Source organism: Nomascus leucogenys, chromosome 6 (genome assembly GCF_006542625.1).
Source record: "Nomascus leucogenys isolate Asia chromosome 6, Asia_NLE_v1, whole genome shotgun sequence".
Taxonomy (NCBI): Eukaryota; Metazoa; Chordata; class Mammalia; order Primates; family Hylobatidae; genus Nomascus; species Nomascus leucogenys.
Window position 1 is genome coordinate 43,812,227 of NC_044386.1, and position 16,113 is coordinate 43,828,339.

Below are 16,113 nucleotides of genomic sequence, written 5' to 3' on the forward strand. Positions count from 1 at the left end.
GTGCCTAATGGCCCAAAAGTCGTATTATCTGGCACAAAAATAAAAGTGGCTTTTTTATCAGCATCAAAATACTTGCAACTCTTAGATGCAAAATTACTCCTTCCAAGATTAACATTAACATCATGATATTGCTCCTAACAAACAAGATTTGTTCATTTTCATGAGAAGTAATTTGAATTTATAAATTAAAAGCCAAAACAGTCTAATGGTTGGTCTTGAGATTGTTGAGGACTCTAAACACATCTCCCTTTTTGTCTATTCATCCATCTAACCCACAAACATTTACTAAACATCTATTAAGTACCAAGCACAATGGTGTTACCAAGTAGAAAATGATGACAGTACCTAGTAGGCAGGGAAGATAAAACCCAGAACAAAATTGCCAACAATACCAGGTCTCTAGAAACTGTAAGGTCCAAAAGGCAACAAGGGAAGTTTCTGGAGGAGCTGGAATTTGAGCTGAGTCTACTTTCTGAGAAACTTCAAGAAACTATACTGTCTGTACTTCTCTTTCGCACAAGAGTTGCAGATAGGAAAGGTTAGGTTTGGAAAAAAGAAGCCAACAGCTGTGAACAAGGTTCATTTTACTCCCGGATGGCAGTCATTCACATCCCTATTGAGCACCCATTTCCTCTAAAGGGTTCCAGCCATGGCCACAAACCCAAGGAAGAAGACGACACTTCCTTTTTAAAACTAAAAAAAGTATAAAATGACCAGAAACAGAGAAAAAAGCATGTTATGAAATAAGTTGCTTAAGTGCTTACTCCTTTAAAAGAATGTTTGGTAGCTATAATCTCCTTTCTAACAGACTACGAAGATCCATTTCTCTATAAAAAGAGAACTTAAATAGTGCACATCATAACCCAAACCACCACCACTCTGCCAGTGAGATGCAATTCATTCTGCTGGGTGAGGAAACCCCACATAACCTAGGCGTCCATGAATTCCATCCACTGAGCAATCAATCTGCTCTTTAAAAGATATGGCTGATGGGTTTACAAAATACACTATTACGGAGTTATCTGTTTGGAATACCTGTACAACAATCTAAATATAACTTGACATTTTTCACCAAATGTTCTAGTAATGTAAAATCTTCAGTGATCAAGCTAGGATAAAGTGCTTGTTATTTTACAATGATAAAATAGCACTTTAAGGGGTTTTGGCACTGGGGCAGTGGCAAGAATAAGAAAAACTGATGACAGAAGATTGGGCTGCTTCATAAGACCTATTGAAGAAATAAACTTTTTAATGCAATAAAATTTCTTAAAGAAATGTCCTTTTTTTTTTGGGAGGTTGAGGCTGATGGATCACCTGAGGTCAGAGATTTGAGACCAGCTTGGCCAACATGGTGAAACCCCGTCTCTACTAAAAATACAAAAATTAGTCAGGTGTGGTGGCGCATGCCTGTAATCCCAGCTACTCGGGAAGCTGTGGCAGGAGAATCACTTGAACCCAGGAGGTGGAGGCTGCAATGAGACGAGATCATTCCACTTCACTCCAGCCTGGGCGACAGAGTGAGACTTCATCTTAAAAAAAAAAATTCAGTTTTTAGTCACAGTGGTGGGTGGGTTCTCCCCCTGGGGCAGGAAAAATCTAAGTGTAAGGGCACATATTTAAGAAACATTATTTACCAGATTTAAAAATTATATTTAATTCACTCTTCTCCAAGTATTTCATAATCTTAAGATTCTATTCTATAATACCAAGACATAAATAATATAACCAAAAACAGCACCCATCAACTAAATTGACACATTTGTCCCCCATAAAATATGGCTCTATCACATTTGTTAAGCAGCCACCTTCAGAAGCAAAAGCTAATATGGTGAAAAGACACAATCAGGATCCTCTTTAAGAAACTGCAAGGAAGCCGCGCACAGTGGCTCACATCTGTAATCCCAACACTTTGGGAGGCCGAGGTGGGCAGATCACTTGAGGCCAGGAGTTCGAGACCAGCCTGGTCGACATGGCGAAAGCCCATCTCTACTAAAAATACAAAAAAATTAGCCAGGCGTGGTGGCACATGCCTGTAATCCCAGCTACTTGGGAGGCTGAGGCAGGAGAACTGCTTGAACCTGGGAGGTGTCGGTTGCAATGAGCCAAGACCGCACCACTGCACTCCAACCAGGGTGACCGAGCAAGACTCCATCTCAAAAAAAAAAAAAGAAGGATAGAGAAAGAAAGAAACTGCAGAGAAATTCAAAAGCAAGGCACAGAAATTCACAGAATAATACTAGAGTTCCAGAAAAGACCTCCCACATCACCACTGAAAAAATTCAACAAGAACTACATGGCAGGGACTGAAAACCCAATCAGAAAGGAAATTTGTCCTAAACTAACTTTCACTTGCCAGACACTGCACAGATGTGACTATGTCCCAGGCACCATGCTGAGCTCAAGAGGCTAAGAGCACAGGCTCTTGACTTGCATATGGGGCATATTGGTCTATGTTATTTTATTTATTTATTTATTTAGTAATTTGAAGACATGCTTAAAAGTTGGGAGATCTCACAGAAACATCCAGATATCTGGCTTCTTGGAAAAAATGAAAGATCTAGCAACATGGGCCCAGCATTCCCTCACTGGCAACTCTAAGCTGGAGCAGAGAAGCCACTGACTGCTCCAGCAAAGGACATGCCCTCCAGCCAGCTTGTCACAGTCCCCACCACACCCTCCTATCATCCCAATAACAGACTCAGTGCTTTACTCATCTATGCTCCCTGTCTTGCCCCAGAGGTACTAGAGTTTTTCACTCCCTCTCAGGAAAAAAAAAAAGGGGGACAAAAGTGTCCCCTATGCCTAAGAAGTGCAGAGTCTAATGGAGGAGACAGACAAGATGAGAAATTATAATAGGGTATGATACAAACTACAGTAGAAGAATGGCCAGGGTTCCGCAGAAACCCTAAGGAAGGTGAAGGAAGGTGCAACTAACTCCACCAAAGGGAGTATAGGTATCTAGGGCATGTTCACAAAAGAGAGGACATTTGGGGAAAGCCTTGCAGGACAACAGCCTGGTCAGATGGCAAAGTAGGAGCAAGTCACTCTACACGTATGAAGAGGTGAGAGGTCTGAAAGATACAGAGTTTTCTGGAGATGGGCTAGGCAGAGAAGGGACTTCTTCCCTACCATGCTAACAATTTTCAGCTTAAATCTGGGGCAATGCGGAGTCAAGCAAGTTACTTAAGCAGAGGCTGACATGATCAGATTTGGTTTTTTAAGGAAAGATGCTGGCAGCAGTATAGAAAACAACCTGGAACAAAGAGCCCTTGCTGGCCCACACCCCAGTGGGTACTAAGGCGAACCCCTTTGTGTTAGCTTCCCGGTGCTTGGAAACTGTCCATTCTCTGCCAATGATACACGTCTTGACTACTTCGCCTGTTTTGTTTTTACAGACTGATATGGGTCAATGTAGTTATCGCTCTTGAACAGGCATAATGAAAATAATATGAGTTAATATATAATGCAGACATTGAACAGGTCAAAACACAGTAACATAAGTCTCTATTGATGATCTCAATTCCATACAACAAAGACATCCTTTCACCTACCATGTGTCCTTTCCTCACTTACCTGTCTCTGACAGTAGAGAACCTGGAAGCTTCCAATAAATAGCCCCCACCCCATGTGAGGCACAAGTTTGATTTTCCTTATACTTAAATCACTACGAACATAACCCCCAACACTATTCTCAACTATCCTTGAAGGAACCACCCAGAATACACCACATTAACTCATGTTTTGAGGCAAGATTTAAGGGTGATAAAGATATGGGTCCAAAGGAGTAACATTTTACTCAGTAGCCTATTGGCATGTACCTGATGAAGCAATAGCACATAAAGATTGATCACAAGGATACCAGGCTGCTGCACAGAAATGAAATGAGATGCAAATAATAGGCATGTCCCCTCAAAGCAATAAAAATTAAATCGGTTTCGCTTTTCTTCCTCAAATTCAGTCAAATCTAAAAAAATAATAAGATAGGGAAATCAACAAGAGGCTTTTAAAAACGGTCTCAAAGTTGTAATAACCCCAAACAGACTATTTCCCAGACTTTTTATTGTTATAACAAACAAACCCATCTTTCATTTCTTGTCATTTGCAATTACTGTGCCATAATTGAAAATCACTGAATCACCATAGGGCTTAGGGGAGACAGGGCCTACTAGCTCTGAGCTGTCACTGTAATCATCACAGAATAAACAATATCAAGAGTTCTTTCTTCATCATTTTTAACCTATATATTGCAGAGTCTCTGAAAATTTTATAATCTGTAATTCCCCTCTTTCCCTAAAGATGGCATGACATTTCAAATGATTTTCCCCTTCAAAATATTGTTTTTCTCTTCTTCAACAGCCAGTATGACGTCTGCCCCAAAAGACTTCAGCATAATTTTGAATCTATTTGTAGGAGCCAAGAATTCAATTAAGAGAAAAATTATCTTGGAAGGGTTTGGGCAATTCAGCCAATTAACCCTCTTGTAACTGTGCTGAGAAAAGAACCTGAATTGTCTAACAAAAGGCTACACAAAATCAAAAGGAACAGATTAGGGTGGGGGGTGAAGGATTCCAGGAATCTGGGTCTTGTCTGCACTTCTGCCCATTAACGTGGTCACACAATGCCCTCGGCCTCTGACCGTTAGGAACGCCTGGGAGAGTACATCCCTCCACTCTGCAACGGGCTGCAGAACCTCAAGTGTTCATCTGCAGCCTCTTCATCTCCCCACCTGCAATAGGATTTAACCAATGTCCCTACCAACGTTTCAGTTTATACACTTTAAAAGGTCAATAGCAGGACCATTGAGCTTATTCTTTGTTAATAAGCTCTGTGTCCATGATCTAATGAATTGAGATTCACTCTCTAATTAAAAGGAAGGAATGGAATTTGCAGTGGTGTGGGAGAGAGGGTCTTACCCTTTCATCTGTTTCCAAGCCAGATTCTCCTGCCCCATCCCTCACCTTGGTTGCCTCTTCCACACTCTCCCTCAGGGCCTGCAGCTCAGCATCATATTGCTCCTTCAGCTTGTCCATCTCCTGATCATGGCTGGAAACCTCTTCTTTCAGAGCTCCCTTCAGAGCGGTGAGTTCACGCTCTCGCTTCCTCAAGAGGTCTTCTTGCTCCTCTTTGGCAATCAGCAGATCTTGAAGATCCTGTTTTGCCTGTAAGAGCTCCTAGAGAGAGGAAACACGAAGGGAGGAGGTGACAATGAAACATCTTGTTGAGAGGCCCTGTATCTCCCCTCCAGTTCAGTCCCCATGTGCATAGCCATTTCACCTGGCCTTGCCACTCTCTCCTTCCTCATCCCGCACACTGTTTAGACCATTTCTTCCTCTCCCCCTGCATTTCTCAGAGGCCATCATTCCCTTGGATTCCTCTGTCTCTGCTTCTTGGAGATTTGATCGAATTTGAGGGAGAAAGGGGAAGCTAATGTAAATTTCACTGCTTTGGGGAACACGTCTGTATTTTCCATCTCGTTTCACTTCTGTGCAGTGATCTGTTGCCCTTGCTCTTGCCCTGTGTGTGCTGTTGCTTCACGGGGGACACGCCAGCTTGCCTACCTTGCTTCGTATCCCCTGGGACCCTAAGTGTGGTCAAACTCTTCATCCACATTCCTCGTACTCAGGACGACTTTGCCTGTTTTTCTTCTATCTCATTTGCCCATCTGAGCAGGGCACAATATTCATATTTTCCCCTTCTTAACTGCCAAGTATTAATGAGGAAGGTCACAAAGCTGGGGCAACAGGCTCCACTATAAACCACATTACCTGAGCCCAGTGTGTCCTGCCAAAGGCTCAGCGTTCCTTTCCCTCCAGCATCTTTGTCCCAGACCTTCTCAGTTTTCCAGCTCAGGACTCGCCCTCACAGACACCTTTGTTCTTCCCTCAGCCAGAGAGATGTGGGCACCTTGGCTCCTTCTCCACCTCAACCCCTCTCTGCACTCCAGGCCTTCTTCCACCGAGTCCCTCCACAGACAACGCACTGTCCCCTGCCAGCCTGCTCCCAGTCTTCACTCCATCAGTTATTGACATGGTTTGGCTCAGTGTCCTCACCCAAATCTCGAGTTATAATTCCCATAATCCCCATGTGTCAAGGGAGGAACACTGTGGGAGATGATTGGATCATGTGGATACTTTTCCCCATGTTGTTCTTGCGATAGTGAGTTCTCATGAGATATGATGGTTTTATAAGGGGCTTTCCCCGCTTTGCTCACTCTCTCTCCTGTTGCCTTGTGAAAAAGGTGCCTGCTTCCCCTTCTGCCATGATTATAAGTTTCCTGAGGCCTCCCCAGCCATGCGGAACTGTGAGTCAATTAAACCTCCTTTGTTCATAAATTACCCAGTCTCAGGTAGTATCTTCATAGCAGTGTGAGAATGGACTAATACAGTTGTCTTTTCTTTCTGCCATTTTGTTCCTACCCAGATTCTTGAATCTTGGCTACCTGCCAAACTTCACCACCAAAATGTCTGAAAGCATAACTTCTGTTCACTGCCTCTACTTCACAACTGCCCATTTACTTCTTAATCTCTTACTATATGATGATTTTTGTCCCTACTCTATCAAGACAGTCCCCTCCGAGGTCATTGTGACCTTTAATCATAACTGATGGCCTTTTCCCAGTTGTCAATTTTCTTTACCCCTCTTTCATCCTCCCTTCCTGTCTCTCTAAGACGCCCTTCTTTCTTGTAATGCCAAGATAACACAGACTCCTGTTTTCTTCCCTCAGGCTGCTTCTTCTGTGATAATCTTTTCTGGCTTTTCAATCCCTCTTCCCAAAATCTATGATCTCCAAGAATGCAACTTTGCATTCTTTATTCTCTCTTAGCAAGCTCATTTTTGTTTTTCCAACTATTAATTCTACGTAAATGACTCCTAAACCTTTACCTCTTACCCTTCTCTGAGTTCAAACCTGCACTAACACATTCAAAGACCTGCTAGACGCACCCGTCTGGATGTCCTGCGGCACCTCAGATTCAGTAGGATTACAATTTCAAGAGAATTCATCATGCTCCTTCCTTCCTTCTTCCTTTGTTCTTTGCTCTTGTGAAAAGCACCACTTGCCCCCTCAGCACTCAAGCTCAGAAACTTGGCAAGACTTTAACTTTTCTCTTCCTGGTCTCTCATAACCAAAAAGTTAGTTCTGCAACATCTTCAATCCTTTCCATCACCTCCCTGGGTAAAGCCCTCCTCACCTCCTGTGCAGGTGGTTTACGATAACCACTCAGCTGCTCCCCACATCCAGGCTCTCACCTACAGCCTCTATGGCAATCCATGCAGCATCTTCAGTCCGGAATGCCCTTCTCCCTTCTCAGGCCCATCTCTCCCTGCCTTTCAGAAAATCTTTGAAGACCCTGATACGGTAAGACCTCCTCCAAGAGGTCTTCCTTGAATATCCCTCTTGAATACCCATCTCACTTTAGCTGTTCTTCTCACAGTACTTAAGACTTTTTATTTTACATTCTATATATTTTAATCATTTTTCTAATCTGCATTTGACTCCCCTACTTATCCTTGTTGAAAGAAGGATACAGATCTGATTTATTATATTTTTGATGCATAGATTAATATTGGGAGCACTTATCTGTTCAGATATAAATAAACAAGTACAGTACAGCAAGTGTCTGGAGATGTCAGAATCCTAAACTCATCAGTTATTTCACTTGTGGCTTCTGCATAAGAACACGACCTGTTTTCTTGGAACCCCGGGGGAATCAGAGGCATGGTTGCCACCTGGGGACCCAAGGCTTCAGAGATGATAAGCTACTTTCCATTCAAGAATTGTCTCCCTGATGAGGGAAGAAACATTTTATTGATTTAAGTATAACTGATCTCTTTCATTTTCTCTAGGACATGCACCTCCATTGAACCAAGGGAACCTCTACAATCCCAAGGTGGGGCTGCATTGCACAGACTAAGATTTTGCCCATCAAGAATCTAACAAGCAGGCACTGACAAGCTCAGATGAAATGTCAAGAGACCCATGCAGGTAACGAGGCCAGCTCTGGCTCTTTCAAAGCACCAAACACAGAGAGCTTATGAAAATATACTCTGTCCTCATATTTATCAAAGAGGATGCCTGCTGCTGCTGCCCAGCCCCTTCTTAAGGAAGATCAGAGTCTCTCCTGAATTACTGTTGCTTCCGGCTACCCCCCAGGGCTTCCTGGAACCTCCTGCCAGCACCTTTAGTGCAGGCCCTGTGATTCTGACCCCTGTTTCCTGCTTTTACTCTCACACGTTTCTCAATTGTTTGGACGATAAGACAGTTCCTCTCCCCACACTTATCTTTTCCAGCACATCTCTGTTTTGTGTTGCCTTTTGTGTGCTGCCGCCAATGCATGTCAAGACTGAGGTTTTTATGGTCCATTCTGCAACGACATGCTGTTATCTGTGGCTGGGGCTGTCGCTTAAGTGGACTGTGCAGCACAAATCCAATCAGATTACACCTCGCCATATCACTTAGTAGCACTTGAAGTTTTCCAGAGTAGAGACTAAAAGGTACACGAGGTTTCAAAAACTTCACTCCATCACCTCGGGGCTTAATTATATCAATCAAAGAAGGGAGAGAAAAATACATAAACTTCAAAATGTAAGTATACATCCATTAGAGGTCAACTTGCCTCTCTGTGGACTCCAATTAAAGAAAACAAGGGAAAACTGGCTGTCTGGGAGTGGCGAGAGCTAGAAAAGTTGACTGTGTTTGGTCCTTATACATCATAAGAACTGTGCTGAGCATTTCTAACAATCCAGAGAGATGGATATTCAAGGAGATGAAGATTACTATTCTTTATAAACGAACGAAGCTCTGAGACTCTAACATGCCTAAGATCACACAGCCTTATAAGCAGTAGAGTCAAGAATGGGACCCAGATGGGTCCTAATGCCCTTTCCCTTCACTATGGTCAGTACAGACCTGACCACAAAACCACACACTCAAGAAGGCCGAGAAGCAAACAGTCACATTGGTGTTCATCCATTAGATGCTATTATGGTTTGGCTGTGTCCCCACCCAAATCTCATCTTGAATTGTAGCTCCCATAACTCCCCCATGTTGAGGGAGGAGTCCAGTGGGAGATAATGGAATCATGGGGGTGGCTTCCCCCGTACTGTTCTTGTGGTAGTGAGTAAGTCTCAGGAGATCTGATTATTTTATAAGGGGAAACCCCTGTCACTTGGCTCTTGCTCCGCTTGTTTGCCACCACGTGAGATGTGCCTTTCACCCTCTGCCATGGTTATGAGGCCTCCCCGGCCACATGGAACTGTGAGTCCATTAAACCTCTTTCTTTTGTAAGTTGCCCGGTCTCAGGTATGTCTTTTTCAGCAGCAGGGAAACAGCCTAGTACAGATGCCAACAAAACAGAGCACTGTGTTTTGCTGCAAGGCCCTTTAAGGAGGTCCATCTTCTTAAACTAAAGCAAAGAAACATGACCAGAGCCTGAAGAGACAGGTAGGAGATCTGAGAGAAAAAGGAACACACTAGGGGACCAGCTGGTCTGCAGCAGCAGCAAGTGGCCACCCCAAGACCATGCACACTGAGAAACAGGCACCCGGATGTCCAGAATGGCAATGTATATGCTCACAAAAAGCTTTACTTCACACACCACCTGTGCACGAGCATGCCACATCAAAATGAGGAAGACACCAGTCTAGACCCTCTTTTGCATAAGTGCTTCCCAGAAGTTCCACAGGGTCCCTATCTCTGGCCCATGCTCACTGAAAGCATAAATAAAAGGTTTTATAGCAATGGTAGCTGACAAAGAATTCTGTCATTTTTTTGTTCCAGAAGGACGGCCGAGGAAGCATCACACGACTGGTGAGAATCATGGTATCTTTGGCTGCCTTTTTTATAAAAATTTGTAGAATGTTCAATAATATCATTACAAAAGAGGTTTTAGAGACATAATTTCTGAGCACAATCTCTCCTCAGACCACTACAGTTTTATAACCAGACTATTTTAATGAGACTGAAGTACCTGTGTCTTGGCAAATGACAGGAATAAAACACCACAAGACTCAGCTGGAGGGAGGCCCATCTCTCAGCACCACAGGCTCCCATCAAAGCAGACATTTGATAATTAGAAAACCCCACCATCGTGGCACTTAGCGAGCTGTCTCACGTTGACCTGTCACCCTTGGAATGGAAGGTAATGCATTCCTGACAAAGAAGTGGTGGAAACCTGTTCTATAATCATTTTTGTAACTTGAGCTGAAAAAAAAAAAAAAAATTCAGAATCATCTATTTAACTAAGAATAACAAAGTCAACCCGTTGTTGGTCAATTTTATGGTTTACTCTAAGAAAGTATTTTCTACTATTTCTCCCTTCCTTCTTTTTTTTAACTGTTTTATTTATTTATTTATTTATTTATTTATTTTTTAAGTGAAAGCCAGTTTATTAGAGAAGAAACAAAAGAATGGCTACTTCATAGACAGAGCAGCCTATTCCTTCTTAATGTTACTTTACTGATTGCATACAGGGGTCCGATGTTATTTAACAAAATGTGACATATTAAAAGCTATTTCATGCAAAATCTGGTCCATTATGCAAGACTTGCAAAACTTGGGCCTTCAAACTTTTTCAAACATTCAAAAGCATAAGTGTTTAATGCTCATTGTGTTAAGAGTTTGTTCCAAGCTAAATGCCATGGGAAACTTGGCCACAACTACACTCTGTTATCAAATCCCCCCAGGCCACTTTTTATGAAGATATGAAGAATAAATTGAAAGTGACAAGGAGACAGGGTCTATTTTACTAGTAATGTAGAAACCATAGATCATAGTTTAAGTGTTGCTGACAAGTCAAAGGAAACTGATAAAAACAGAGGGCGATTTTCTGAAGCAAGAGAAACCCACTTTGGCCTAGGGAGGCTAATTACACTCTAACTCATCTTGCAGAAAGGCAGAAGTAAATGATACAGTTCCTGTTATGGGAAAGAGACAAACTACCTGTAAGCCAGCAACATCACGAACAGGTTTAAGAAAATATGTGCTATTGCCCACTCCTGTATCTCGCATTGTCAGCCTCTGCCTGAACACATCACCAAAAGTCTCATATCGTTATCCCATTATCAATATAAATAAATCAATAAACTAATGATGTTCAGTTAATAGAGATGCAGTATGGCATGTTTAAAGAGGAAAAGAAGTATGCAGTTCATTTCAGAATTATTCCCTTTTTTAAAAAATGGTGACATTTTTCAAGTAATTTAAATACGAAAAAGTATTTATTCATTTGCTCTGTTGCTTGGCACTGTGCTAGATGTGAAATGGGGAAAGAAGCAAAGGTGACTGCTCTTGAATTAGCTGGCTAGCAGAAGAAAGATACAAAATATGTGCAAGGTCAAGTGAGCTAAAATAGAGAAACTAAAAGGACAGGGGATATCAGGGGGCAACTCACAGTGACAGCTGTCAGTTATTGGGGAAAATCAGCAACTTCAGAGACTTCCCAAGAGCTAACATAACATCTTTCCCTTTTAGAACCAATAAAATGTCCACACAAGGAATCAAGAATATGACAATGTTTTGTCTTCTATTTAAATTTGATCATGAAGCTACACTTTTATTGAAAGCCATAAATTGTTCAGTGACATCATTTCTGGAAACTTATACTTAGAAACAATTTTTAAAGTAGTAAAAGGATAAATGTAAAAAATGTTCCCCACAATCTTTGTTTCATAATTACAAAAGAGGGAAAAAAAATGTGGGAGAATGGTTAAATATATTGTGGTTTATCTTCTTAAAAATGAAATACAAAGAGCATAAAGTATAATAAGAAAGAACAATTTTGATATCTTAACTTTTAAAAGCAGGTATCAAAACTGTAGGGACATTATGATTGTCCTTATATATACATGGGTAGATGAAACCTATCAATAGATAGGGAGGCAAACAGAGATTATAGAAATAAAAATGACTGCTTAGGTATTAGGAAAGTATGTGTACGTGTCCCCCCTCCCCCTTTTTAAAATTTTCGTTTTATGTTGTTTCAGTATTTTTTCAGTGATAAATACATATATCTTCTTGTCTTCGTAACTCTGAGCCCTGAGAGAAAACAGCACCATGAGAAGCAGTATTATACCAAGAATGTGGTGGTTTTTAAGGAATCATTTGATAAAAAGAGGAATCCCAGTTGGTAAGGAACAATGCTGAGGGCTTCTCAGGAGAAAAGGTCTGAATAGGGACAGAGAGATGGTCATATGTGGAGAAGAGGCAATCACCCTCCTCTGCCTATGTGAAAAATGGATTCATGAGAACTCCTGGGCTGGGTGACCAGAGTCACTCATCTCTGAGCTCCTGCCAGGTCACCGGGTGAAGAAAGGCTAAGTTCTAAAAAGTAGGACCTAAAAATCTCTCCTGGGGAATTATTGCAAAACTGGAGGAGGAAAGGAGTGACAGAACAGGAGACAACTGAGACTTAAAGAGTGTTCCAGGGACTTCAGAGCCAGAAACTTCTAGCCCCAAGTAAGGGAGACAGAAAACACCTAAGCCCAAAGAGGAAGGAAGTAGAAAATTAAATATTAACAAAGTACCTTTATGTTTTGACTTTTAATTTTTTTTGGCTTTGTTCTAAATTGTTTATCATCTCTTTGTTGGGCTATTCCTACAAACCACACTTATAAAGAAGTAGGTTCCAAAACTATGCTAGAATACAGGTGATGATAATGTTACAGCAAACATCAAACACCTAAATGGGTGCAGAGTTAAAAGTCCTGTCTTTTTCTGACCCTCAATTATACTTATTCCCTCTCCCAAAAATGTAGGTATTCAAAACCAACATTCTTGCTTCCTAATAATTTCATACATGTGTATCTAATACCTCAACAAGATAATAATCTAATTTAGAGAAGAGAGAATACATAATAAAAACCCATAATAATTAGCAAATGCCAAGCCGAGAGGAGAGAGTCAAGCACTTCCACTGACTCACAGATCATAAGAGCACAGGTGGAGCAGGTGTGCACATCAGAAAGTGACTTGCAGTGTACAAACCCCAGCCACTCCATCTTTCCAGGCAGGTGGGGCCTGTCTTATCACCTGACCCCACAGCCCCGCTTACCTCAATCAGAGCTCCCTTCTCCCTGTCCTCCGATCGCTTTGCACTGTCCAGTTCATCGTGCATTTCTGAGAGCTGGTCCTGGAGATCCCTGATCTCAGTCTGATGCTGCTCCCGTTCCATCTTCACCTGGAATAGCCTGGCAGGGAAGTAGGCCCATTAGACAGGCTCTCCTGGGCTCTGCTTATTTCCATCCAGTCTGATTTCTGATCTTCAGAGGGTTACACAAGTCTCTAAGGCCCCAAGGAGCCTCCCCATTCTCTGTTCTGCACTGAGCACGTGATCACCAACCTGAAAAGGTGCCTGAGAAGAACTTAGGCTATGGTCTAATTGCTCACAGGAGGATAAATGAGAACTCAAACCAACAAAGTGGGTATGGTTATACGGAGACGTTTTCTCCCCAAAAGGAGATGGTAGGGTACTAGAATTTGGATGTAGAAGATAAAGAAATGAAAAAGAAAAATTTCCCACTAAAGCCACCCCATCCTTCCACTGTCTACTATCCCAGTGTTCTAGACCAGGAGAGTTGGCAAATTATGGACTGTGGGCCAGTTCAGCCCACTGCCTGTTATTGTAAAGTTTTACTGGAACATGGTCATGCTCATTCATTTCTGAGTAGCCATTTCATTTCACAATACAATGGCAGAGCTGAGTGTGTGCAACAGACTGTATGACCCACAAACCCTAAAATAATCACCACCTGATGAAAAAAAAAGTTTACAAAACTCTGCCCTGAACCAAACTCACAACTACACCTTTTTATTTTGCAAAGCTTTTACTATACCCTATATTTTCTGATTTTTTTCTTACTAACCTCTTTTCTGCTATTAGCCTCTATGATTGTTTTAAACGCAAAACACCACCATCAAAACTGCAAGGACAATCAAATGCTTTTATTATATAATGTCCTCTTTTTCTTGAACTTCCCCCTAGATTTCATTCCCACTTGACTTTCCGCTTAAGGCTTCTGTCGTGTCCACAGGACGTCATAGCACTGTGTATTCTCAGACCTTGGTTTTCGATTCCTTTGCCACAGATTTTAATACAACATAATGGCAGGGGCATCTTGGACCTAACTTTCCTTCTCTGTAGACTGAGAGAAGGTATAAGCACCCATCGCAAACACCAGCACCATCCAGGATAAAATGCACAGGCTGAGAGCTCACGGAGGCCACGTGACGCATGCTTTTTAGAAGGTGGGCCCAGGCTCCTTGAATTCTGTCTTTCAATATTAGCAGTCAGTGCTCCCTGCTTCCCACTTACCTGCCAGGAGGTCCATTTTAAGGACTGAAACTTTGTAACGCATACTTCAAGGTGCACAAAGAATGTTAAGAATTACTAACCTTTTTGTTTATCAGTCTACATGTGTCGCCAGCTTCATAATTTTACAAAGATAAGAGGAAGAAAAGGAAAAGTCAGCTGCCTTTATAAATATTTGGAAGGCTGGGTAGTATTAAATGGACAGAAAGGTTCTAGCTACACGTCATAGAGAACCTGGGAAGGGCAACAAGCTCTCAGCCCAGAACTTACTCCTCCAGATTCTTCCGGAGCTCCCCTTCACTTTCTTCCAGTCGTTGCTGCAATCTGGAGTTCTCCTCCACCTTTTTGTTGTGTTGGCTTCGGAGCTCTTCTAGGTTTGCTCTCATCCTCTCTCTCTCTTCTTTGATGTTCTGTTGATTCTAACAGGAATCAGTGTGATTTTAAAGTACCTCCACTGTACATTAACATAACACCACAGAAGCCTACTTCCCAACAAGCAGACTCCATATCCTTGCATTTACATTATTAAACAACTTAATCAAACTATATAATTAAGGCACGGGAGTTCTTAACTAGAAAGAACATCAAATATTTATATTTAATGAATTGTAATACTTGTAAAAGAAAACACAAACACAGCCAAACCTCATTCTGCTATTTCTATGATTTAGTTCAGACGTTTTATACACATTTAGTTTCCCACTGGCCTGCCTAAATCCAACAGGGTTTCTTTTACTCTGTCTAAGCAAACAGTCTCTATAGGCTTTGGTTACATTAAAAAAAAAATTGTTTGGACAGCAGCAGCCAAATACACAGGAATTTACTCAGTGATTAGAGGAATGTTTCTTTTGGGGGAAAAAAAAAATTGGCTTTCACTCTGGGCATCCCAATGCATGTAAAATATTCTTTATCAACCAAGACAGAAATGGAAAAAATAACATAAAGGAAAAACCAGATACCTTGACTTCCAGCTGAAGCTGTCTCTGAAGTTCAGCCACTTCTGTGGTCAACTTGCTTTTCTGTTCCAATAGATCTTTGACTTCAGATGTGGAATTAGAAGCCTACAATTAATTGCAAAGATGTACTACTTTAAATGCTCAGGGTGCTTTATTTTAATTATCTTCCCCCTCCAAATATAATCAGTGCAGTAACAAATGAGGCATAACACTAAACATTTTAAGACCCAATTCAAACATCAACCCCTTCAGGGAACCTTCCCTGACTTGGTGGGCAGAGTTAATGTTACTGCCCCCCTTGGGACTCCAGTGAACTTTATTCTACAGCATTTACCAATCACAGGTATTGTTTCATCAGGTATCTCAACACTAGTCCAATATGACTAAAACTTGCATAGGTGGCATATTTGTTAGAAGTCCGTAATATATTCTGTAGAATATTATAAAATAGTAATGCAGTAGATTTAGGATAATAAAACTTAAAAAGCCTCTCCATAATAAATTCTATATTCCAGAGCATGGAAATCAATGGTTAGCAAAAAATCAGCAACAAAATCTTTTTGTAAGTAAAGACGTTCATTTTTTCTATTCTAATGGCAGAACACAGTTTAGCTTTAGTGTTTCTTAAGAGTGGTTTGAGAATTACTCTACATCAGGAGATTAGGAACTTTTGTGGGGCAGGGACCAGGTTTTATGCACCTCTGTATCTACAGAACCCAATGCATCTCATAAATTTAATCAAATCTCAGTAAATGATTGTTAGAATTCTGGTTTTGCCATGATAGAGTAGCAAATATCAGATTTACCCTCCCAGCAAAAACTATGAAAGCTAGACAAAAATATATAAAACA

General features: G+C 41.4%; 1 protein-coding gene across 2 annotated transcripts in view; it reads right to left on the bottom strand.

Annotated features, from left to right (window-relative positions):
- The window catches only part of CGNL1 (cingulin like 1), a 108,569-nt gene that overhangs the window by 79,743 nt on the left and 12,713 nt on the right, over positions 1 to 16,113 (bottom strand). For both annotated transcript variants that reach the window (XM_003266972.4, XM_030814042.1), the window contains exons 4-7: positions 15,266 to 15,367; positions 14,577 to 14,725; positions 13,050 to 13,185; positions 4,959 to 5,171 (exon numbers count right to left, since the gene is read on the bottom strand). In XM_003266972.4, the coding sequence (XP_003267020.2) occupies positions 4,959 to 5,171; positions 13,050 to 13,185; positions 14,577 to 14,725; positions 15,266 to 15,367 (600 nt within the window). The remainder of the gene's footprint in view (positions 1 to 4,958; positions 5,172 to 13,049; positions 13,186 to 14,576; positions 14,726 to 15,265; positions 15,368 to 16,113) is intronic.